The sequence below is a fragment of the Talpa europaea genome (genome assembly GCF_964194135.1).
Source record: "Talpa europaea genome assembly, chromosome: 13".
Lineage (NCBI taxonomy): Eukaryota > Metazoa > Chordata > Mammalia > Eulipotyphla > Talpidae > Talpa > Talpa europaea.
The window spans coordinates 79,783,534-79,809,920 of NC_140080.1; the positions used below are offsets into that span (position 1 = coordinate 79,783,534).

General features: G+C 41.0%; 2 protein-coding genes across 2 annotated transcripts in view; both read right to left on the bottom strand.

Moving 5' to 3' along the window:
- The window catches only part of HDHD2 (haloacid dehalogenase like hydrolase domain containing 2), a gene marked incomplete at its 5' end in the record, with an annotated part of 32,501 nt that extends 26,620 nt beyond the window's left edge, over positions 1–5,881 (bottom strand). The window contains 2 exons of the mRNA XM_084252494.1: positions 2,785–2,993; positions 5,781–5,881. Of these exons, the coding sequence (XP_084108620.1) occupies positions 2,785–2,993; positions 5,781–5,881 (310 nt within the window). The remainder of the gene's footprint in view (positions 1–2,784; positions 2,994–5,780) is intronic.
- Positions 5,882–15,812: 9,931 nt separating this feature from the next.
- IER3IP1 (immediate early response 3 interacting protein 1) lies at positions 15,813–23,803 on the bottom strand (the record flags this gene model as incomplete). The annotated part of the gene is made up of 3 exons (XM_084252264.1): positions 15,813–15,868; positions 17,809–17,910; positions 23,713–23,803. 3 exons carry the CDS (start codon positions 23,801–23,803, stop codon positions 15,813–15,815), a joined length of 249 nt encoding a protein of 82 aa, XP_084108390.1.
- Between the last annotated feature and the right edge of the window lie 2,584 nt (positions 23,804–26,387).

Here is a 26,387-nt window from a genome sequence, read left to right on the forward strand (position 1 = left end):
GCCATGTGGGACCCTCCTCCGGTGACCGGGGAGCAGCCGGGGATCGAACCGGCGCCGCAGAGGCCGCGGGCAGCTTCGCAACCCAGCGCTCAACCGCTGCGCCACCGGGGAGGCCCCGATTATGCTTTTTAAGAGAACAAGACAGTTAATAAAGAGATTTTCAATACAAAATTAATATACATGGCTTTGAATTGATTTTTTATACTTGTATTTCTTTTCGTTAACATTTTAAATTTTGAATCCTAACAATCCTAGCATATACTACTTTGTTTTATCCTATCATATATCTATAATTCAAAAATAATAATACCAATATTACTAATAACACAAATATGAGAAAGCAGTTAAAGATTTTTTTGGCATTCTTTTGTACTTAGACTCTATCCCACCATGAATGAACAAACAAAATACAATTTCAGTCATTTGAAATAATTCTTTTCTCTGAGTGGTTATGTCACCAATTTTATGTAGTTAATTTTTTCACTTTGTTTTCAGAGATTGTTCATTTATGTTTCCAAAGTCAAAACTATATAACAAAGCACTTTTAGAGAAACCCCCTTTCTGGACCCTTTCCTCTACTGTTCCACCTTTTAGATAACCATATTTATTAGTTTTTCTTTTATCCTTCTTTAGTTTCCTTTTAAAAAATATAGGAAATAAATATGTATTTCTATTTCCTGCTCATTTTCTTACACACAAAATGGGTAAGATTTTCTGTACCTTACTTTTTCCTCTTAATATAGCCTATGAAGATCACATCTTATCAGGAGATAAAATTCTTTATCATTGCTTATTTTCCATCTACAAAGCATTCCTTTTGTGGCCATAACATAGTTTAGTTATTCCCTTCAATGTACATTCAGGCTGCTTCCAGTCTTTTATTATAAATAAGGTCATAACGAATAACTGTTCATATGTCACTGTATTTTTTTCTAACTATAACATGGAGATGGGATTCCTGCCAGTGGTAATACTGCTTCATATGCAATTTTGCAAGCAATTGCCAAATTCCCCTCTAGAGAACTTGTCCATTTTATATTCCCATCAGCAGTCATATCCTTTTTTTTTTTTTTTAAAGATTTATTTATTTATACATACAAGCACTGGGTACAGTCAGAGGCACGGGAGGGTAAGAGAATTCACCAGAGCCAGAGTGGAGAGCAGAACAGGCAGAGTGACAAAGTACACTGCTGAAGGGAGCAGTGGGAGGCAGGAGAGGTCCATGCACCATGTGGGACCCTCGCCTGGTGGCCGGAGATCGAACCAGTGCTGCAGAAGCTGCGAGCAGCTTTGCAACCCAGCGCTCAACCTCTACGTCACTGGGGAGGCCCCAGCAGTCATATCCTTTTAATAAATTTATTTTCTGTTTAATTCAGTCAAAATTGGTTTATTCCTTACAAATAGTAATTCTTATTAGTATAGTTCCTTACAGTATGAATTTTGAGATTCTGCTCATCGAGACAGAGATATAACCATGTAGAATTTCTCTATCATTTTTGTAAGGCCATCCATCACATGGTTTATTTATGCCCATTTTTCTACATTGTGTTGTTCCATTCTGAGTATCATCTACAAAAAGAAGCAACATGGCAAAGCTTCATAAAACTAGGAGAATTTTTCAGAGTCTGTTAATTTTTCCAAAGAGAAAAAAGCTTTATTTTCTCTCGATTGAAAAGAATTCAAGGTCATTGCAAAAACTTCACAAGATACAGAATGGAATCTCTTTTTTAAAAAGGAGATCTTTTATCATTTCATCAAATCAATATGCTGGCTCTTGGATTAATTATAATTCTCAAAACTCAGTAGTCCCCAATTATCTGTAGGTGCTATGTTTCAGACCCCCAGTAGATGCCTGAAATGGTGGATCGTACCAAACCCTATATATAAATACCTATGATAATGTAATAAAGCATGTTAAACATAGTAAGAAATCAACAATAATTAATAATAAAGTAGAGCTCCAGCAATGTGATATAGTGAGTTTTGTGAATATGGTCTCTCCTACAATATCTTACTGTACATAGTATTTTTAGACTGTGGTTGCCTGTGGATAAGTGAAATCTCAGAAAGCAAAGCCATACATGGAAATAAGGGAGAACTACTGTAATTTGGACCTATAGTTTTCAATCTGCGGGTCATAATTCATCAGTAGACTGTGAAACTTAATTTGAAGGGTTCTAAACAGCATTAAAATCAAGCAATTAAGTGAATCAAATATAAATGGCAATACCTCTCATACAGTAAAAATATTGTTTAACTTATATAATCACACACATACATGCATGCACGGGGTTACCATGTAATATATTTCAGTTATTGTGGGGTGCAGTCAAAAATAAATCTGAGGGCCTCCCCGGTGGCGCAGCAGTTGAGCGCTGGGTTGCGAAGCTGCCCACAGCCTCTGCAGTGCCGGTTTGATCCCCTGCTGCTCCCTGGCCATCGGAGGAGGGTCCCACATGGTGCGCAGACGCACCCACTGCTCCCCTCAGCAATGTACTTCGGTCCTTCTGCCTGCTCTGCTCCCCGCTCTGGCTCTGGTGAATTCTCTCGCCCTTCTGCGCTTCTGACTGTACCCAGTGCTTGTATAAATAAATAAATAAATATTTTTTTTAAAAAAAGTTTTTTAAAAAAAATAAATAAATCTGAGAAACACCAATTTAGATTTAAACTATCTGTTGACTATTTCATTACTAAGAGGAGAAAATATGAGTACATACTTCTAAATATTCAGTTTTAATAATGATAAGCAGAACAAATTTTAAAGTCTTCTCAAATGTCCTCTACCTTTGAAATCAGGCAGTGCTCGATCATCAACTAGCAGCATGGGCCGAACTTGCTTCTGTTCTACTAAGTTTCTGGCTGCAGTTAGGGAAGTGAATATTTCATCTTCAGAGATATCAAACTCCAATTTTTTCAACCTTTCCAAAAGGTCCTGCTTGCTTTCTTTGGTTGTATTGGTAACAAACCTGACCATTAGAGAAGCACCGCGTAACCTGAAAAAGTAAAATTCAGATATCAACAGGTAGCTTTTACAATCCCGCCCCATAAAACCTCCTAATCTGGTAGCACTTACAAAAGGTTAGAAAATGAAGGCTCAGTCACTGAGTAAATGTTTTTACTGCCAGTAAGTTTTTTTGTTATTTACCCAGAATTGCCTACAAACTATCCCAATACTGTGAGTCACTTGATCTCTATAGGCTGAAAAGTCAAATTGTAAAAGCTATGTCTACCTTTTTGAGGGCCCATTATACTTTAGCTGTATTTTACTGCAGGGTTTTATTAAGAAGTTGAAAAAAAATTCGCAAAAGTTAGTCATCACTATATGCACAGAATATGCAGAGGTGAGTTATCTTAGAGATTAGCTACTAATACAACTGTCTGTTTTAAAGATGAGAAAACAGAGGCTAAGAGTAGTTAAGTGGCTCCTTAGCTTTATACAGTTGGGTAGAAGCAGAGCTTAGGCAAGAGCTCCCATCGATGTTCTGGTATAGGGTCTGGGTTCCTATGTTAAGAATGAGAGGATAACCTGAGAACTTGTTTTTCCTTTTTCTCAGTCAACTTGAGAGTGACTGAGCCCTTATGTGTTACTATGTTTGTAAACAGAAACTATCTGGGCAGCTCAAAGAAACATTCTATTTTTTCAAATAGAAATGTGTTTCCCCTGAACTACTTATCTATGGTACCATTTTGATTCCATGATTGCTTCTGAAATCTAAACTAGCAATCAGATCTTATGGAAAGAATTATGACAGCACACCTTTCTTCAAAAATGAAAAATTATTTTCTTGGTCCTATAGTGTTTTAATCTAAAATCTAAAAAACAGGGCCTCCCTGATGGCACAAGGAGATATGCACCACACTATGAAGCAATCCGCAGCCTCTGCAACACCAGTTCCATCTCCAGCTGGCCAGGGAGAAACCCACATGGCGCAGCAGACCTCTCCTGTCTCACCCGCTGCTCCCCTCAGCAATGTACTTCAGTCAATCTGACTGTTCTGTTCCCCACTCTGTGGTGAATCCTCTCACCCCACACACCTCTGGCCTTGTACCCCAGCTCTTGTATGCATAAATAAATAAATATTTAAAAAAATCTAAAAAAGTTTTAATTTAACTACAATTTAAAATTTCCTAATACCCTGTGGCTTTTTATTTTATGCCTACTCCAAATGGACACAAGGCGTAAAATCACTAACCACTATTTAAAACAAACAAGCAAATAAAGCAGAAAAGAGATTTTCTAAGTATTCAACCAAAGAACATTAAGTAAATTTGTATGATTAAATAGTGCACTATAGTCATGATTAATCTATCATATCCTTATGGTAACTTTTCTAAAGAACACATTAAATTTGATGGTTTATTTCTCAAAAGAAAGTGATTACTTTGCTATAACTATTATCCTAAATATCAGTAAATACCAGCACTGAAATTACCACATTTAGTGTCTATTTAAAAAAACCAAAACTTTTCTTTTTATTAGCCCCTAAACTTCCCTTAGTCTATTTCTCTAGAATCAAATCCAGCAGGACAGTCCCGTGATTTCTCTCAGGTAGAAATCTACCAGGGCCAGTAAGGAAACAATCTGCAGGCTCCTGCCCCTTTAAAATAACAGGCTCACAGATGCCAGAGCTACTGAGAGATGTCATTTGTTCTCCACCAGAAATAAAAGATTTTTTCTTTTGATCCAAAAGTGAGAGCTCATCTTTAAAGCAGCAAAAACTCCTGTCCAACAGGAATGTAAATCAAAAGACATCCTTTCCCTTAGAAAGCCTAAGAGAAAGACTGTGTCAGGAGTCTGATTTTTTGGGGGGGCCTGGGGGGTGTTTAAGTAACATATTGTCCACCTACAAAACAAACATCATAACTCCTAATTAAACTGGTAACTTCCAACTGATACTTACCAGATACACAAGTCTCTTTATTTGATGATTCCCCAAATGGAAAGGAGGCTTCTTGAGAGAGTACAAAGTCTATGTCAATCTTTGGCCCTAACACCTGGTATGTGATTGTCATTAGTTTCTGAATAGCAGCACAGGAATATTTTAAGGTTGGAAAATGACAAGCATTACATGTTAAGTACTCTTGATTTCGAAAACTTCCTTATTTTAGGAAGAAGATGTTTAATACCAATTACTAGTTCTGTTGTAGTGCTGTCTAATATTTTTTTTCCAGTACAATCAGAAGAAACACTCATATTCAGTTCACTTTAAAAGATTTTACTATGTATTCTTGGTTTTTATCTATACTTGTGTTTGGTACCGTGGCTGATATATCAGAAATGTAAGTCTCTAACCTTTGAAAGGACTAAATTTAGTTGACAGAAATAATTCTAAAATTTCAAGTTCCTTAATTAAATTTTATTTGAGCAGCTGCACACTCAATGCTAGATCTTAAATGAAGGGGAGGCTGGGCAGAACTGTGCCTTTGTGTATGTGTGTGCTTCATTTCCTGATTCCAATATTCATTTGTAATTTTTTCCAGTACTATTTATTCTACATTTTAGAATCTTGAATTTTCATTCCCAAGTTTACAATACTAACTTAGACACCCCCCCCCCCCCAAAATGACTAGATCAAAAGGCCAAACCTAATAAAGGCTTGGAGAACAACGTTTGGAGGATATTACAACACATACATCTTCCAGCTAAACCCAAGGCAGTTCCTGTATATATGGTAAGCTGGTGAAATGCCATCTTAAGGCCATCCATTTAGCTAATGATCTGCCTCGGTAAAATGGCACTTATAAACATATTTGTCAGCTGAACCTGCAGGATAGCTTGCCTTTTAAGAGCTTCCTGTGCGCCTGGCACAGCTGCATCTTCAATGTGAAGTGTGCCATTGAGATCTACCAAAACAGCTTTTAATGCACGGCGTGCTGCCATCCTTCATTCCCTAGGAGAGAGCAAATGAAATTAAAAATACAGTTTAGGAAACAATGGACAATTAAAAACTGGTAAGTCTTTGAAAATATTATTCATAGCCAGAAAGATACTGTTTAGTGTTAAGCTGCTTTGATCAAAAAAGTTTTAAAAATTAAAAAAATCCAAATTTGATTCATAAAACTTTCATAACGCTTAGTCAATTTTTAAAATTAAAATTACAAGAGGAAAAAGAGAAGTTACCAAAAAGTTACTATTTATTTTCAGATTTCTTAACAATTTGGTGAACAATTCATTCCTCTTATTTTTATTTTTTTTTAAAGATTTATTTTTATTTATTTATACAAGCACTGGGTACAGTCAGAAGCGCGGGAGGGTGAGAGAATTCACCAGAGCCAGAGCGGGGAGCAGAGCAGGCAGAAGGACCGAAGTACACTGCTGAGGGGAGCAGTGGGCGGCAGGAGAGGTCTGCGCGTCATGTGGCACCCTCCTCCGGTGGCCAGGGAGCAGCCGGGGATTGAACCAGCGATGCAGAGGCTGCGGGTAGCTTCGCAAGCCAGCACTCAACTGCTGCGCCACCGGGGAGGCCCACATTCCTCTTATTTTTAAATATGAGAATAATGTACTTTGAAGGACAGGTGAATAGAAGCATTGGCAAATCTTTTACATCACTGGTTCCCCAAAGTGTATGAGCTGGGGTCACAGATCAGAAAAAGTAAGAGCAAGAAGCAATCAGATGAAATCCATGGAGAAACAAGAAAAGTAAGAACAGCTCACATTTATTGGATGCTGTATGTATTTACCACCACAATAAGAGCTTGTGTCAGTTTACAAAGATTTTGTCATAAATGGTTTTACACTACTACTTTTCTCCACATTTACTCTTTTTCCTTTTCCATATATATTCTTTGGAAGTGAGTCATGGGGGCAGAAGGGGTAAGGAGGAACCAAGCTTTACTCCCTAGAGAGAAGCACTGACATAGTATTTGGAATTTTTCTGTAACTTTTCTATAAGTCATTTGTTTATACAATCAGTATGAACCCACAGATATTTATTCTATTCTTTGGGATACACACCCATACTGTGCTATTTTGTACCTCAAACTGTTCTATCTTAGGCTACTGAGAGAACTTTCAAGTTGGTTTCCATGCCTCCGTCCTTCTGGTTTTTGTTTCCTTGTTTTCTCTTTTGAGCAGCTGCAAAGATGCTCCTGGCTCATCTGTGTGTTCCCTGCCCCAGCCCTAGAATCAGCCATTTCCATGAGGAGTCTTGGTTCCTTTAATAAGAGAATAGCACTTAGAAATCAAGATCTGGATACTGGAAGTATTCTCTGCTACTGGGATGTCATTGTTCCTAGGTCCTCTCAGCAGAAAAAACTAGGCACTACAAGGATGCATCCTAATGCGTGTATACACACATACCTATCATTACTTCTGCACCTATCCATCTGTGCGTGTGATTATATGCAACAATAACTATACATAGTGATGCCTCCAATTCAAATACAATAACTACAGCATCCATTTAGCCTTCTTTGTTTATTTTTAATTTCTCTCTAAGATAAGTCAGAAACCTGGCTCATGCCATCTATTTATTTGTTCATGTCTGGTATTTAATAAGGTACTTTCAGGACTGTTTTTGTTTTCATGAGAAACATATTACTCACTAAAGTACAGTGTTCACGTGCAGTTCATTTTGTCTGTCTTCTTAGAGGAAATCTATCCTTAGATGTCTTCAATCAAAGCGTCATTTTCCAAAGCTACTTAGGTTAGTGCCTCCCCATTCTCTATAGCCCTCATATGGTTGAGTGGTTAAGTAATACATTCCCAGTACAGTTAGATTCATTTGTCACACAGTTTGCTTTCCATCCTGGGATCTTCCAAACCCTGGTTCATCTTTTTGTTTGTTTGAACACACTGAGGCCCATTCTTTGTGATATAATTCTACAAGTTTTGACAAATGCAGAGTTAAGAATCCATTACCCCAGTACTATACAGACTAGTACCATCATAGGTCTGAATAAAAGCAAGAAACTGGGAGATGAGCAAAAGATTGCAGCCTGCTTGGCCTCAACAACATCTGCTATGCTAGGTGACCTTAAGTTGGCCCCTTCAGGTAACAAAAGACAAAACTCAGGGTTCCCCTGAAGAGACAGATCCTCCCAACTTAAAACCTGAGACTTTGGTTTGTTTTTATTTCACACACCACTTCTACTTAATACTGCAAATGATACCCCAGCTAGTATAGTAAAGCAAGAAAAACAAAGTATAAAGACTGGAAAGGAAAAACAAAACTATCATTATTTATAGATGACACCATTGTATCAAAAAGTCAAGAATTTAAAATAGTTAACAAGGTAGGAGTAGCAATTACTACATGATTATTTAGTAAGTAATATAAAAATCAGTCATTTCCATGCCATCAGCAAATAATTAGAAAACTATTTTAAAAAGATATTATCTGCAATGGATGATAAAATATAAAGTAACCAGGAAATTTCTTACAAAAGTGTCAACACTTTGAAGGCAAAATTATAAAACCTGACAGATAAAAATAAGACTTAAATATATAGACACGATTTTCATAGATTAAAAGACTCAATAGTGTAAGGCTGTCAGCTTTCATGGCATCTTTGATTTAGAGATTCAATGCAATTCCAATCAATAGTCAAAAAAATATTTTGTGGAACTTGATAAGTTGATCATAAGTTATGCATCCGTGAAAATGGCCAGGGATAAGCAAGATACTTTAGCTGAGATTGAAGAAGAAAACCAAAGAGTGGCCTTGTTTACCTAATATATAGACTTGATTAATAAGGTCTTGTAATTTGAAGATAGTGTAATACTAGCACATAAAGAGACAAATTGATCAACGGAACAGAAGAGAGAACCCCAAAAAAGAACCTCTTATATGTACAGAAACTTGATATGTTGCAAGAACAGTATTTCAGATTAGTGAAGAAAAAATGAAATGTTGAACATTTCAATAAATGTGCATAAAACTGAATATCCATAGTAGAAAACATAAAACTGAACTTCTATATCACACTATATAGAATTTTTTTTCAGGTAAGCAAGACAAGACTACATACAGTATGGCTTCATATTACAGGTTCAGAAACAGGGATGCACACACAGATTTTGGTAAAACTGCACAGAGAAGCAAGGCAATGACTATCACAAGAGTCAGGGCAGTGACTCCTGCAGGGCACAGAGAGAAAACGCAAACCAGGAGAGCACAAGGGGATCTCTAAGGTCTTCTGAAAGGAGATGGTGAGTATGTGTGTGTTTATTTTATAATCATTAAAAACTTACATATATGGTCTTCATACTCTTTAAGACATTTTTCACAAAAATTAGACTTGTTATATTATAGTCATTTCTCATTTAATATAGTTATTAAAAAACTAAATATAGTCCAGAAAATCATTACGCACTCAGTACTAACAACCTCCATCCTTAAACTGTTTTAACATTTTAAATAATTCCCTGGTGCTGTTTGTCTTTTATACTGTATCTGGTGGGGAAAAAAAAACTGAAGAGGCACAAAATGATATTAAGATTTCTGGTTAAGCAAGACTCAGTTGCAAAATCCTCTTTTGTAACAGTCCTCACATGTTATTTTACATTTGATCTTTATTGTGACCTTGAAAGGGAGGCTTTCCTCCATAATAGCATTACCAGTTACCTAAAAAGAGAAACAGTTAAAAGATTTGGATGTGTAAAAAAAGTTAAGGACTTTTAAATTTAAAACATACATCACAAAAGATAAGGCTACAAAAAGTGAAGACAAAGCATTCTCCTTTTTGGATGGAGGAACCTAAAATTGCTTCTCTCAAGACCTGAGTTTTGCGAAAGACATCTAACAGTCACTTAAAAAAAGCAAACTCTGAAGGTATTCTGTAGGTAGAAAGGCTGGGTTGTGTGTGCGTTTTTGTGTTTGTGTAAAATGAGGGAGGGTACACAATGGATAGACATATCAAGGACTGCAAAAAGCAGTATAACCATGATGCAACATTATTATAACTTGATGACACAAGAAAAAATTTTACATAAAAAGGATATATCATCACATATTACTCAAAATTGCATAAATATTTAAGATGAAGCAAAAGATTTCAATTAAAAGTTTCTCTTGGGAGCTTGGGGCTGTTCAGAATGTTTATTAGACTCCTTGGCGTGTACAAATCTTTTTGCCCCAATATACTTCTAGTGGAAAAGTCTGGAACCACCGTATGTATTCAATCAACAACGTTATTATTCAGTTATTCTTCACTTAAAACTTTTCCAAGACTTCCCAGCACCCTCAACAATGAACACTAGTGTACAGGGCCGTGGTTTACCACTTCAACTCATCTGTCCTTTCCTAAAGCCAAGTTCCATGCACCGCAGTCGCCTAAAGTCCTACACTTTACTTCCCTCATCGCTGGACTTTTGTCTGAAACCATTTTTGCTCCCTGCATTGTTCCAGTCCTTTCCCCAGGCAACTCCTTCAGGCCTTGGGTCTCAGGTAAGCATCATTCTCTCATTTCTGATTCCCCTGGCATACCTGAGTCGAACTTACTTTCTGCCAGGGCTGGGCTAGGATGCCCCAGCGAGCTCCCCTATTATTCTCATCACCGGTCCAAACTCTGGATCCGTGAGGAAAGCGGCTGTGCTGCCTTTTGCATGTGCCATCTAATAACGCGCAAGAAGATTTCTGAATGAACTAAGCTCTGGAAACCCGTTCTCAGGAATTGGGACGTAGCCGAGAACCTTCCAGCACTAACTCAAGAGCCAGCCCTGCCACCCCCAGGCTGGGCGGAGGGGGCTCTGCCCGAGTTCCCGGGGCTGGCAAGGCCAGGCTGACCGAAGGGAGGCCAGCGTCGCCTAGTCCGGGCTCCGAGGGTTAACACATCAGAGCCGCGACGCGCCAGACTCCGCGAACCAGAGCCCGGGCGGAAACGCCTCGCGCACGCGCAGAAGGGCGGCCGAGGGGGCGGGCCCGCGCGGAGGGGCGGGGCAGCTCAAACGGAGCCAGCGGGTGGGTGGGGGCGCCCGGGACACGCAGCCCGCGGGCCCCCTCACCCGCTCACAAAGAGATGCAGCCTTCAAGCGGGCCGGCGGCCGTCCGTCCCAGGCGGCTCCTCACCCGCTCCGCACGCCGTCCTCAGCTAAGGCCCCGCTCACGGGAAAGTCAGCACAGCGGCGCCTTCCTCTGCGTCCTTGCTGCGAGCCCGGAGCAAGCGGGACGCAACCCCGCCTGCGCCGGAAGCTGGGCCAGGCCGCACCGGAAGTCCCGCCCCTCCCGTCTATTTCTGCCCCGCCCGCGCGGGGTTCGCAGCTGGTCTTTTACTGGGTCTAGTCCTGCTCCATCACTATCTTAGAGAAGAAAGTAGAGTTGCACTTGAGACCCGCTCTTTCCGAGGCGCAGCCTGCTGGACTAGATGCAAGAAGAAAAACGAAAAAGAAACCCTCTCCTTGGCTCCGTAGCTGTTTCCTATTCCATAGCACCATTGTTCACTTTCTTTGCCTCCACCTTCCCTCATTGCACCACTTTCTTGCCCGTTCTCGAGGGTTAAGTCATAAATCGTCTTGATACAGCCCTTGAAACGTCCAGTCTCCGAAGTCTTTCCTGGTTTGCTGCTTGAATTTTATACCTGGCACTTAACTGCTGTTTTTGTTAGCCACTGCCGCAGGTAGCGACCTCACTAGTCCTGCATTAGCTATTCCAAAACCCTACGCTGTCATGTTTTCCAACCAGCCTGTCATAGAGCTAAGTCAGTGCCTATCTTCCCTAGGGGCATTATGCTGACATAGGGAGTACTAGCTCCCACACCACTCCCTCTCACACACTTGTCTTCCTTTGATCCAAGTAAAGTTGAGTGCAAAGATGGTCATTCTAGGCGCTCTGTGAAAACTACTAAATGAAAAACTTTGTGGAGCAGTCTGACACAATAGGATATAAACTTTGGTTTACATATATAGACCCCCACGACAAATCTGCTGCTCCTTCCTTGACTGGGGGACTCCTCCTAACCCTAACCCAGTATCCCCTCTGCCCAGGGCTGCCGTCACCGTGTCATGTTATAACCCTGTTCTCTGGACTAGTGACCCTCTACTCTTCTTCCTGACTGGGTTTGGAGCTTACTTGGGTCTTTTATTCTTTTGTGTGAGGGCCTACTTGGTTGAGGAAAAGGAACCTGTTCCTACTCTCCCCTTCAGAATTAGAAGCTATCTTTGATCACATTAAAACATCACTGAAAAATTTTAAAGTAGGTAATGTAAGACATGCATTTTTCTAAATGCTACTCTAATTGTAATATAAAGAATGGATGGAAGTGCCAAAATGTGAGACCAGTTAAGAAACTATTGCAGGGGGCCTCCCCGGTGGCGCAGCGGTTGAGCGCTGGGTTGCGAAGCTGCCGGCGACCTCTGTGGCGCCGGTTCGATCCCCAGCTGCTCCCCGGCCACCAGAGGAGGGTCCCACATGGCGCGCAGACCTCTCCTGCCGCCCGCTGCTCCCCTCAGCAGTGTACTTTGGTCCTTCTGCCTGCTCTGCTCCCCGCTCTGGCTCTGGTGAATTCTCTCACCCTCCCGCGCTTCTGACTGTACCCAGTGCTTGTATAAACAAAACAAACAAACAAACAAATAAATAAATAAATAAAAACATGCCTCTATAAAAAAAAAAAAAAAAAAAAAAAGAAACTATTGCAGGGCTACAAGATATGCTTAAACTAGAATGTGTGGAAACAAAGCAGTCAAATCCAAGAGATCTTTAGGAGGTAAAAGAAAAATTGGTTACATGAGAGAAAAGCATCAAGATAATTACTAGGTACCAAATTTGGGCAACTGGGTTGTGTAACTGATGGTATCCTTCATGGTGATATGGAGTAATGGTATGAGACTAACGACAGCCTTCTCATCAAGACTCAGGATTCTGCTTTCTAAAGTGCACGATGACTAAGGAAGGGGTGGGTCCTTAAAAGGGTGGGGCTGAATTTGGGAAAGAAAAGGTGGGGTAAAAGCTTTTTAAAAGGTGGGGTAAAAAAGGTAGTAGAGAGGTAAAGGAAGCTAGAGCAGAACTGAAAAACAGTTGACCAAATATACCTTTGTATATCTTTCCCTATTTGTTCCAGGTCCTTGCACAATGTTTTACAGCATCTGACGTCTAATGACCATTCCGGTCAAGAGCAATTTTAGCAAAAAGGCTTTCATTTTGCTTAATATCAACATTTTATTATTGATAACTTTGAAGCTGTAAGTCAAACAGAAAGTGATTTTTTTGTCACCAAAAACATTTTATTTCTGAACATGTCTTTGAGTGAGGTACATCTAGAATCAAAAACTGACCTGGAAAAGATTATATACATAAATATATATAACTATTTGGCCCAGATTGTTTTCTGAAAGTTATTGAACAGTTTTCTAGATGAGGCAACCAACTGTCTTAGGAAATTTAAGTCACATGATAAAAGATTTTGCTTGCTATATCAGGAACAGCCTGCCTCCTCTTTACTGAAATGGCTTTCTCTCAAATCATAAGTACATATATACATGTGATTACATATGCCTAGAGCACATATCACACTGCTTGTTCTATCTAAAGCAGGATTTTACAAACAATAGTCAAGCCATGTTTAAAACACAGGGTATTGTGGAAGTGCCTTAGAAATTTTGACAAGGGGGATGAAGGCTGAACAGTGGGACCTATCCCTACTTCTGGCAAAAATCAAAGAACGAATGGGCACGACCCATCCATTTTAGATATTGGTGCATTACAGTTCTGGTTATTCCTTTGAAAGTCTGATTTTGCTGTTAACAATTGAAGTTTGAAAACTACTGTACTAGATTAAAGATTAAGGTATGATTTGGGTAATCTACACAACAGATGAGAAGCATACAGAGTAGCATCAGCATGTGTAAGGACCATAAACATCATGGATATTTGGAGTCTAAAATGATCACAAATTATTAATCCTGAGAATGGCTAAGGGGGATGATATGGGCAAGCAAGCATACACTTAAGTTAATGCGTCCTATGGTCACTGAATCACAACTGCTCTGGGGGAAACAAGGTTAACCTGTGAAGCCTACATACTTCCCTTCAGGCACAGTAAAGCTAGAACTATGTAGATGGTCTTCAGAGAGGAAATATTTTGATGTCCAATACTTCACTTTTCTTAAAACCACTTTCCTACAGAATACGCTGATCCTACCCTGCTCTGACTTCTTTCCAGGGGTGGGTGAAGGGTACGCTGACACTAAACACCATGTGTTCACATTTTCTTACAAGAAAATGGCATCTAACTAAGGCCTTTCTTTGCTTTCTGTTTCAAATTGTGGAGAAGTGCCCTCAACTAATTGCTTCTTTTGAATTTGTTCAGTAACTTAAACCTGGACTCATGTCCAGTTCTTTGTAAGGCCAAAAAGAATATTTGACCTCTAAGTGCCAAATATGTTACTCACATTAGCCAAGTAATCAACTAAGAAGAATCCCTGGTATATTTCTTTGGTTAAGCTGCAATCCAGTGGCCCAGAAATGATCCATTTCTAATTCAGACAAGGCTCCAAAGTTTTAGGAGTAACTTAAATCATAAAACAAAAGTTGTTCACGAGTCTTCTTGATATATGTCAGCAATTGTTAAATCCTTGAAAAAATGAAGTCAATGCTTACTTTCATTAAATCTGTGTTCAGTGATTCAACCACAAAAAACACAAGAAGTTTACATACAAATGAGATTAATTCAGTTAACACTGACAGGTATATTCTCAGGTACAAAAACAAATGCTTGACTTACAATTATTTTATTTACAAATGTTCTATAAACAAAGATGTCATTTCACCCCCCTTTAAAATATTAAAACTGCCAATTTCCAGAAAAAACATTTACATATAATCTTTCTGCATAAAAGAATATTATGAGAAAAGCATATATAGGATGATCTGAGACCAAAAAAACAACAAAACTTGTTCAGCATGAATGCTTTAGTGATAGAGTGAAGAATTAAAAAAAAAAAAATTCACACCCTTACTTAATGTCTTTATGTCTCCAAGAAATGGATATGTGGTAATTTGGAGAGATACTTGCTTTACAATAAAATTTTTCTAAGTTATATAATAGTTTCATTGTGATTATTTATGAATCTTGAAGGATAATATTTATGCTGATTTTAAAAAGTCATCACTATAAAAAGGGCATAGACTTTTTTAGATAGATTTTTCTACCAATGAAAATACGCAGATACTGGTTTGGTCCTATCAGGCCAATTAATAAAATAGCAAGTGCATGAAAAGAACTTTAAACAAAATCACAATCACTATCATCATGTGACTATCTAACAACTATAAAATTCTCTCTAAAATCAGAGTATAGTTATGAAATCAGAGTATAATTATTTACTATCTTTACTAGAAATTTGAATTTTTCATAGCTAAGACAACATATCAACAAAACATTTAACCAAGGAATTCAAAATAAAATTATCCAAATTATGTATTTATCATTTTATGTGTTGTAAATACTTTTTAAAAATCCTTTAAATTTTATCTAGAAGGATAATCACTCTTTCCATTATAGTCACAAGAAACTTCAAAACTTTGAAAAAAAATTTATCCCTGAGAACTGAGAGAAAATCTCTAAAAAACAGAGAAGTGACAGTCCTATGCCCTTTAATAATGTTCCCCATAGCATGAACTTTTATTAATAGTCAGCAATCAAATGTATTCCAATCCTGGATAGCTACTACCTCTGATGATCTGATCTTTCTGTAATGATATTTTAATTGCAACATTTAAAAAATCAGATAAATAGGGACTCTTGTTTTATTGTCAGTTTTACATTTTTTTCAAGTGCAAGGATGACCAGTTAAGATGTATATATTCCAATGATGATGGAAGTAATCACTTCTGGTGGCATCTCTTCCTCTGAGTCTCCATTTCCCCTACTGATCTTCACCCAAACAATAAAAGTAATACAATTACAACTGAGTTTACTATTATCAATGGCACTGCAAAGGAAAAAAAAAAACAAGAGTTGGTTACTAAAAGAAATATCAGAAAGAAGTTACTAGCATCTAGGAAGGATGGAGGGAAATATCTAAAAACCTGCCATTGGGACCTCTCTGGTGGCACAAGGGGTTAAGCACCGCACGATGAAGCAATCCACAGCCTCTGCAGCATGAGTTTGATCCCCGGCCAGACAGCAACCCACATGATGAAGCAGAGCTCTCCTGTCTTGCCCGCTGGTCCCTCAGCACTGTATTTCAGTTGGTCTGCCTGTTCTGTTCCCTGCTCTGTCTCTGGTGAATCCTCTCACACCGCCCTCCCTCTGCCCCTGGCATCTCTGGCCTGTACCCCAGCTCTTTTATACATGAATAAATAAATCTTAAAAAAAATAAAATAAAAACCTGCCATCATAATCATTTGCAAGTAGCTAAAACAGCGAACATTCACGGCCTCCCTGGTGATGCAAGGGGTTAAGCACCGCACTATGAAGCAATCCGCAGCCTCTGCAGCACGAGTTCAATCCCCGGGCCGCCAGAGAGAAACCCACATGGCGAAGCAGAACTCTCCTGTCTCACCAGCTGCTCCCCTCAGCAGTGTATTTCCGTCGGTCTGCCTGTTCTGTTCCCCACTCTGTCTCTGGTGGATCCTCTCACCCCCTCGCATCTCTGGCCTGTACCCCACCTCATCTCTTGTATACATAAACAAATAAATCTTTAAAAAATAAAACAAAACAGCGAACATTCAAATATGCGCTGGATCAGAAAATCCAAAACTTATTTTAAAGAGGGATTGTGTGACTAGGGATCAAGGTCACAATGGAACATCTACTTCAGTGTGAAACATCAGTGGCTAGTGCTGGTGCAGCTTTGAGAACACAAACACACTGGCAGAAGTAGACCCTCATGACTGCTAGTACCACCTGGCATTAGAAAATACAGTGCAGAGAAGATTCAAAAGTGCCAAAGTAGTTTTATCACTAAATTAAGAACGAAGCTATGTATCATTTCACCCAAAGCCATGATTAAAACAGCTAATAAAAGAGGGAGACACACAGCCTGTGCACATGGCCTGATTGTAATGGTTTTAAATAAAAAGTGTGAAGTTGTCTAAAATAAAATATTTTTCAATAGAATGGTAGATATGGAACTTTTATTTTTCTCTTGAAAGGCTTCCAAGACTATAAAGTACTTTACAACTTAAAAAGCACATTTTAGAGGTAAGAAGTTCATTGTCTTTCAGCTCTGAGGTTAACATACAGCTTATACCACTGAGCTGCATGATTTCATGCAGTTTGATGCATGCATGATTTCATGCAATTGTTTCATGCTCTTTTGCCACATCAGCACTGACTGTAACATGTGGTTTAAAAATAATTTAACAAGGGGCCTCCCCGGTGGCGCAGTGGTTGAGCCCTGGGTTGCGAAGCTGCCTGCAGCCTCTGCAGCGCCGGTTCGATCCCCGGCTGCTCCCCGGCCACCAGAGGAGGGTCCCGCATGGCGCGCAGACCTCTCCTGCCGCCCGCTGCTCCCCTCAGCAGTGTACTTCGGTCCTTCTGCCTGCTCTGCTCCCCGCTCTGGCTCTGGTGGATTCTCTCACCCTCCCGCGCTTCTGACTGTACCCAGTGCTTGTATAAATAAATAAATAAATAAATAAATAAATAAATAAATAAATAAATAAATAAATAAATCTTTAAAAAAAAATAATTTAACAGGGCCACCTTGGTGGTGCAGGAGTTAAATGATTACACCACTGAACTGCATGAACTGGCTTAGAAATAAAAGGCAAACTAAGAAAGAAACCAACACTTTTAAGCAGTAAAGTCATGTTAAAAAGAAAAAAATTGCATTACAAAAACCAATGTGATAGTATTTGTACTCAGAGGTTTTGCTTTTTAAATCAAACCACAAAATTAAAACTTAGTTACACTAATTTTTCTCCTTACCTCTCATCACAGTTCTTACAGATCGAATAAGGTTCATTAGCTGAGACTTAATTCCTGGCTCCTCTCCGAATCCACCAATTCCCTGGTCTGTTCCCCAGCCAACTGCATAACAGAAAGATGATTAGATGTGTTAAAATTTATTATGTGCTTGTCTTGCTCCTTCATTAGTCATATTCTAAAAGATAAGCTTACTTTTTGTTAAAGATACAAAAGTCATTTGACTTAAAAGTTAAAATACTGAGTTATATCTTAGGATATGTTGATTTTGTTTACTTTCGACAGCATGAACAAATTTCATTTCCACTTTTATTAAAAAAAACTTAGTCTAGGGCCTTCCAGGTGGTGCAGCAGGTTGAGCGCCGTTCTGTGAAGCTGTCTGCAGCCTCTGCAGTGTGGGTTCAATTCCCAGCCAGCCAGAGAGATTCCCACATGGCACACAGACCTCTCCTGCCTTGACCACTGCTCCCCTCAGGTCTGTCCTTCTGCCTGTTCTGCTCCCCCCTCTGTCTCTTGTGAATTCTCTCACCCTCTCGCGCCTCTGACTGTACCTCAGTTCTTGTATAAATAAATAAATCTTAAAAAAAAAAAAAAACAAAAAAAACCTTAGTCTAAATTACTCCATGGCATTCCATTCAGTGAAGAAGCCTACACTGCCCTGATTAGTCCCCCCAAAGTAATAAAACATTTTTCAGGTCAGAACAGAAAACCAAAGCATAGTGTCAAGCTGATTAATTAATCAGCTCAATCCAGAATTTTAAAAACCCAAATCTGTCTAAAAACATTATAGCTGAAATTCACATCATTTGGGGAAATTTAACATAAGCCCTATCACAGCTGGGCTAGGCCTTCAAAGAATGCTTCATCCTGCCAACAGGGCACACTTTTCCCCTCTTGATCACTCCTTTTCCTTTCTCAATTTTGAGGTGAGGAATTTAGTCCACTACCCCACTTATTCTCTGTAAATGGGTCTTTTACTCTCTGCATCACTTTCTTGACCCACACCTACTAATTCTTTTTCTATTGCCTTACACATTCTCCTAAAGACATCCATGTCCTCATTTCTACAATGTGCTCTTCTCTTGCCCTCATTTCAGGTCCACCTGCCATATCTCACATGACTACTTTTTTTTTTTAATCTCATATGACTACAGGCTTTAATTAATTCCTGACATAATAACCCTTAAACCTGAAGACAAAGAACAAGTCTTCATTTATTTTATATATGAAAGAACCAAATATCAGGAAACAATCTCACTTTTTTAAATCAACTTTTATTTGGTTGAAATAAAGGTTAAATAAAGGTTTCATGTTCATTGCCACATCAACACTGTAACACATGGTTTACAAATAATTTAATAGGGCCTTCTTGGTGGTTAAAGTTCTTAGCGCTATCAAACTGTCGTCAGCCACTGCAGCATGACTTCGATCCCTGGCCAGGGAGCTAACCCACACTGCACAGCAGACCTCTCTTTCTTGCCCATTGTATCCCTCGGTAGTGTATTTCAGTAGATCCACAAGTTCTTCTCCCCTCTCTGTCTCTGGTGAATCCTCTCACTGCCCCCGGCCCCCCAACCCTGGCCTACACCCCAGTTCTTGTATGCATAAATAAAAATAAATCTTTAAAACTAATTTAACATTCGAGTTCACAACAGAGCTGATGTGCTTTGATCTTTATTCACCCTTTAAGACTTAGTTCACATTGTACTTAAGAAACAATCTAGGTAAGGCCTCCCCCGGTGGTGCAGCTGTTGAGTGCTGGGCTGTGAAGCTGCCCGCAGCAGCCTCTGCAGAGCCATTGGATCCCCGGCCACCAGCAAGGGTCCCACATGGCCGCAGACCTCTCCTGCCATGCCCGCTGCTCCCCTCAGGAGTGTATTTCGTCAGTCTGCCTATTCTGTTCCCTGCTCTGGCTCTGGTGAATTCTCACCCTCCCAGGCTTCTGCCTATACCCAGTGCTTGTATAAATAAAATAAATAAATCTTAAAAAAAATAAAAAAAAAAAGAAAGAAACAATCTAGGTAAAAGAAGTTACCGTTGATTGGGTAACAGTTGCCCCAAGTCCTGTTGAACAATTTACTGTATCCTGGAGTGGTGGGCCCTGTCCCGACACCCTGTCCAAACAATTTGGTCCACCCTACTGACCATAAGATGCCATGTTAGACAAAAAGGGTTAGATCTCACAATTTCCAGGAGGAAAAGGCTGAGAGCCCATGTATGTGCAGTTGGAATGTAACTCATCTGTGCATGCCTGAGTGTACCCCAACCCAGAGCAAGCTATAAAACTGTTCTCCTTTCCATCTTATGGAGCTACATGTCAATTATCTCCTCCTAAGTCCCTTCGAAGAGTCAGGCTAAATTCTTTCCAGCACCAGTTCCCTCATGGACAAGTCTCTAATAAAACCTTGCCTGCTTCAACTACTAGTGCTTGTTGGTGAATTCTTTCTCTAGAGGGCCTTTGGGTTGGGGCTGGTACCACGGCCTTCTCAGTTCACAGTTTTTTGAGTTGTACAACCACCATAGATCGCAGTGGTTACTGTCACAGTCTCTACAACTGTTTCCTAAGATGCCTCTGAAATCTCGCTGTGTCAATCTCTTGAGTTTTCTTCCTTAAAGGTCAGACCTTTCCACCTCACAATCATGTGGGGATTCCCACTGCCTGCTGCTCAAGTTGACATTCTAGCCTTATATCCCATCACAGTTCCTCAAATACTCCTATTGCACTTAATTACTAACTGTTGCACATGTTCCATGTGGCAGCTTCTGAATGCAGGGCTATCTGATCATTCATTCAATTTTTATCATAAATGATAACTTCCAAAACTCTTTCATTCTCTTAGGCCTGTTCTAATAAGGTGTTTAAATATGTCTTTACACAATTAAAGAAGCAAGTCCCAGAAAAAAATACATTTTTCTACACTAAACTACTCTGACAAAACTACAATACGGGGTCTACAATGAAATTAACTGACCAAGTTCTCAGTTAATTCTAGACTCATCTCTATTCTTATGACACTAGGATGAAAAAGAAAATGGAATTTTAGCTAAAGAGAGCAAACCATTTCTTTAGATATTCCACAAATAAATACAAGGTAACAAGTGAAAAGACCAGATGTAATTCCAGGGATTACATTTTACTAAAATAGTTTTCCCTCAAACTGCTACTTAGAGAGTCTCAGTTGTTTTTATAAGGAACCTGGCCAAAGTTTTAAGGGCTTTGCTTGTTTAAAGAGAAAGATTTAATTCTGTGGTTTTCTTGTGACTTCAAAAGCTAGAGGGTCTAGCAAGGAACAAATGGTTAAGACCAGCCAAGAGTTGCTGCTATAATTTTAGGAATGAATTTAAATGGCAAAAATTTCTGATTGCAAACACCAAGTTATGTTCTTCTGACTTATAATTTCCTAGGGCTATCATAACAAAGCATCGCTTTGTTGTGGTTTGCCGCAATAGAGATTTATTTTCTCACAACTCAGGAGAGTAGAAATCTCAAATCAAGTTGGTTCCATACGGGACGTTAAGGGATAATATCATCCATCTCTCTTCCTAGCTTCAGGTAGCTACTGGTAATCCTAGGCATTCTTTGACTTTGTGGCTACAATGCTTCCTTTTTTTTTTTTTTTTAAAGATTTTTTTATTTATACAAGCACTGGGTACAATCAGAAGCACAGGAGGGTGAGAGAATTCACCAGAGCCAGAGCGGGGAGCAGAACAGGCAGACAGATGGAGGACACTGCTGAGGGGAGCAGCAGGCATGGCAGGAGAGGTCTGCGCGCCATGTGGGACCCTCCCCGGTGGCTGGGGATCGAACCGGGGCTGCAGAGGCTGCGGGCAGCTTCACAGCCCAGTGCTCAACCGCTGCGCCACCAGGGAGGCCCTACAATGCTTCCTCTTGAGTGGGTCTGTGCATCTCTATCTCTCTCCTTATATGGACAACATATTTGAGGTGGGATCTAGAATGCATCCTAATTCAATATAACTTACCTTAACCTGATTGATTACACCTGCAAAGACCCTGTTTTGCAAGAAGGTCACATACACAGGTACCTAGGGCTAAGACTTCAATACATCTTTTGGGTGGGATACAATTCAACCCACAAGATGATCCTTCCTACTTTCCTGTATAAAACAGTGGTAAAGAGATGGATTCTTTGAGTAAGAATGCCTATGTTTGAATCGTAGTCACTTTCTAGCTGTGTGACTTTTGAAAATTTACTCTCTATTATGCTTCAGGTTCCTCAGTACCTATCTCATAGGATTGTTGTGAGTTACACAGGGTAATATATGTAAAGCACTTGATACAGACTTTGGCTAAGTGTTAGTTATTATTATTATTGTTCTTATACAAACTCAACTGATATTATACCCAGCATATCTACAGCCCTGTTAGGAATGGTGCTTCCCATATCCACTCTTTTATCCATCCAATCTGTTCTCCACACTGTAGTCAGAAAGATCTTGCAAATCAAACACAAATCTGGTTACAGATCTGTTTAAGACCTTATTTTCAACTGCCTCAGAGTTTTCACACCAGCTAGCACTCCTAATGCTACCAACTTCTCCCAACCCTTCACACCTACTTACTTAATATTTACTCATTTATCAGGTTTTGGGTTAAACACACCTCCTCCAAGATGTTTTCCCAGATTCATAGGTTAGTGCCATTCTGCACTTGTCTTTCATAATATTCTGCATTACCTGTTATTGTGACTTGTTCAGATTTTATTTAGATTAATTTCCATTAGAAGGGCAAGGCAACTGTTGTAATCTCAGGTTCTATTACATGGGCCTTGCATATAATTTGTGCTCAATAAATCTTGCCTGAAGGAATAAATGAAACGAATCAATCTTCCTTATTGGTTTGAGTTTCAGTGATTCACACAGACATAGCTGGCATACTGTGACAAACGAGGCACATCATAAAGTGGCCTGCCTCAATTTTGCCTCACATTGCAAGAAGCCGCCTGCCTAGGGTGGCACAGAGACTGGTGAACTTTGGAGTGCAGGTAGGCATAACTTGTGCCTCTCTATTTTTAGGTTCTAGCACAATTACTGGCACATCCTGGGCACCTAAAAAGTTGTGCTTTATAGGGCCTCCCTGGTGGCGCAAGAGGTAAAGCAACCGCACTATGAAGCAATCCACGACCTCTGCAGCACAAGTTCGATCCCCGGCCGGCCAGGGAGAAACCCACATGGCATGGCAGACCTCTCCTGTCTGTCTCACCCACTGCTCCCCTCAGCAGTGTATTTCAGTCAGTCTTGCCTGTTCTGTTCCCCACTCTGTCTCTGGTGAATCCTCTCACCCCCGCACCTCTGGCCTGTACCCCTGCTCTTGTATGCATAAATAAATAAACCTTTAAAAAAAAAAAAAGTTGTGCTGAATAAACTTTCCTCGGAACGTGATGGCTGGATGTAATGAGAACCCCAGTACTTTCCCTCTCCTCTGACCCCCAAAGCCCAGGAAGCCCCCTAACCCTTTCAGTTCATTCTTCCAATTACCTACGCTCCAAACGAGCCACGCCCCTCCCTTATCAACTGAAAACTCAGACCCGGATTTCTGACTAATAAACGCGATGCAGAGCCATGCCAGACTACTACCCACTAACCTAACTCTGGCAGGCAGGGGCGTCCCGGGCCCCCGCCCTCGCCCCCCGCCCCCCGCCCCCGGGCCGGCGCCGGGTGGGTATCACAACAGCCTTCAGCCGCTGCTGAGTAAAGCCTGGCCCCTGAGAGAGACTCAGCTCCCTCCCACCTCCCCACCGACACCACCTCAAGGAAAGACCCCCAAGGGAGAGCCCGCGGCTGCACGTCGCCCCCCCCCGGCCCCCCAATCCCCCGACGCGGCGAGGCTCGGGTCCGCGCCCCCGGGCTCCGCCGCCGCCATCTCGGCCCGCCCCGGGCCCGACTCACTGTTCTTGAGGAAGCGTTCTTCGTGGAGCACCGCGATGGCGTTGACGCACAGCAGGGCCGCCTGCAGCAGCGAGTACAGGGTAAAGGCCATAGTTACCGAGCGCCCAAGCCCAGCGCGTCGCGCTCCGGCCGCCGCAGGGGACGTGGCGCCGCCGCCGCCCGCGCGCTCCTACGGAGGCTCGCGAGGCCCAAAACGCCTCCGCGACGCTCCGCCCTGTCTGGCTGCGACACGCCCGCGCTGCGCTGCGCCGCGGAGGCCAGTCCGCCTGCTGTCTAGACCCGTGTTGACTCGTGCAGTGTCGCTTGTGGACTTGGAATTCTTGAGATGAGCCTGGTCCAGAGCGAATCGAGGTGCTGTAAGGGTGAAATACACACCGAACTTCGAAGATTTAGGACGAAAACAACGTAAAATCTCCCAATAATTAAAAAATGTTTTAGTATATTAGGGAAATAAAGGACTAACATTGATTTTTACTGTTGTTGTTTTTTTTTTCCGGCTTTTTTAAGATTGTGGCTTTGAGTGCATTGAAAATGACGTGTGAAGCTTGTGGTTGAAAGGTCCATGCAGGAGGCCGGAATGCAGAAACCCACCAGGTAGCCCACCTGGGGGCAGGAATGTGGAAAACCTGCCTGGAGGACTCAGAAAATGAGCCTCCCCACTCCCCTACGAGTCTCTTCTCAGACAAAGAACCTCTACCTACCCCACGAAACTCCCCCCGCCCAACAAACTTTTTCCCGCCGTGGGAGCCCAACTTTCCACCTGACCCCTCCTCACCCTATAAAACCCTGCTTCCCCCTAACTGAAAGGTCCCTGCAGGAAGCCAGAATGCTGGAGCCAACCAGGAAGCCCACCTGGGGGGCAGGAATGCGGATACCTGCCTGGAGGACTCAGACAATGAGCTTCCCCCCTCCCCCTACGAGTCTTGTCTCAAAGAACCTCTACCTGCCCTACAAACTTTTCCCGCCGTACGAGCCCAACTACCCACCTGACCTCTCCTCGCCCTATAAAACCCTGCTTCCCCCTAACAACGTGCGCGATTCCACTGACCCCCGCCTTGGGTCTGTGAGGTCCGCCCGGGGCGCAATAAACTTTCCCTCCCTTTGAGAAATGTAGCCTGGCTCTCCTTTTCTTTACCGCGCTGAACCTTTCAGCGGTGTCTTTCAACTGCACAGCTCTGGATTCGATCCTCCCAACACATGCATAAGATGTTAATTTTCCTCTTTTACAGACAAAGAAATGGAGGCTTTGTGAAGTAAAAAAAATTTTTTTTAAAATAAAATAACAGGTCTTAAAATTACTCAATGAGAAACGTTCTCTCCGCTATCAAATTCTAGCCAGGCTCCTTTAAGCCCTCTTGCTGAGACTCAACCATGACCTACACAAACTTCAGAGTCTCAACACGAATTATTTCATCCACCCCTCTACCCTCACATTCAACATTTTAAACTACCACTAACATAGTTTTGAACGGCACAAGGCCCCATTCCTAGCATGTCCCCAACCTTTCTTAAAGTACCTGCCTGAGAAAGCTGGAGGCTGCCAAAAGAACCAACTCTTTGTTTTAGCCCATTCCCTGATCACCTTTCTTAGAGGACTTGCAAATGTGAATCCTTCCTTTCTCCCTTTGAGATGTAGATGCATTTCTTACAATTTAGGAATGTCTTCCAAAAGATCTGAAAGCCACTCCTTTAAATATAATCATCAGGAAGTGTAGGCCTCTCAGTCTCCAAGGGAAGGTAAAATCCTACCTTTGATCTTGCCAGCTAGCAGACACAGCTGACCTAATCAACATTTACACTGACCCCCCCTTTGTAATTTTTCACTTCCCCTGACTTTTATTAAACTCCCTCCCATCCACCCACCTTCCTCCTCTCTTCTCCCAATTCTCCCTGTAAATGCCCTCCTTAGAATAGTCACCTCTGTACAAATGGAATTTAAATTCAGTCCACACTTGACCCTCCTCCCTATTGCAATAGTATATTACAGATTAAAATCTGTCTTTGCTACTCTGGCTGGTATCTGGCTTTGTTTATATTTGACAGCAGCAGTTAAGAGGCTGAGTTCCATCATGTTAAATTTTAGATATTGTTTGAGGACAAGTATGTAAAGTATTTACATCTTGAACTTCTTAGGGCTCCCTAAGATAGAAAAGAGGACAAGCAGGGCCTCCCTGTCGGCGCAAAGGGTTAAGCACCGCACTATGAAGCAATCTGCAGCCTCTGCAGCAAGTTCAATCCCTGGCTGGCCAGGGAGCAACCTACATGGTGCAGCAGACCTCTCCTGACTTGCCTGCTGCTCCCCTTAGCAGTGTACTTCAGTCGATCTGCCTGTTGTCTCTGGTGAATCCTCTCACCCCTGCATCTTTGGCCTGTACCCCAGCTCTTGTATGCATAAATAAATTTTAAAAATCTTAAAAAAAAAAGAGAGAGAAAAAAGAAAAGGGGAAAAGCAGCACATTCAGTCCCAGAACTTTGGAAGCTCTTGTGTTGCTAATACTGGAAGAAATAGAAGAAGGAAGAACAAAATAATTAAACTCCCAAGAAGAAATTAAACTTAATTTCTAGTTAGGGTCTATAGGGATAAAGAGATATATCAATTCCACACACATAAATAAACATTATCTCCAGAATTGGCCCTAAGTGCACATCAGATAGGAATAAACACAGAAGATAAA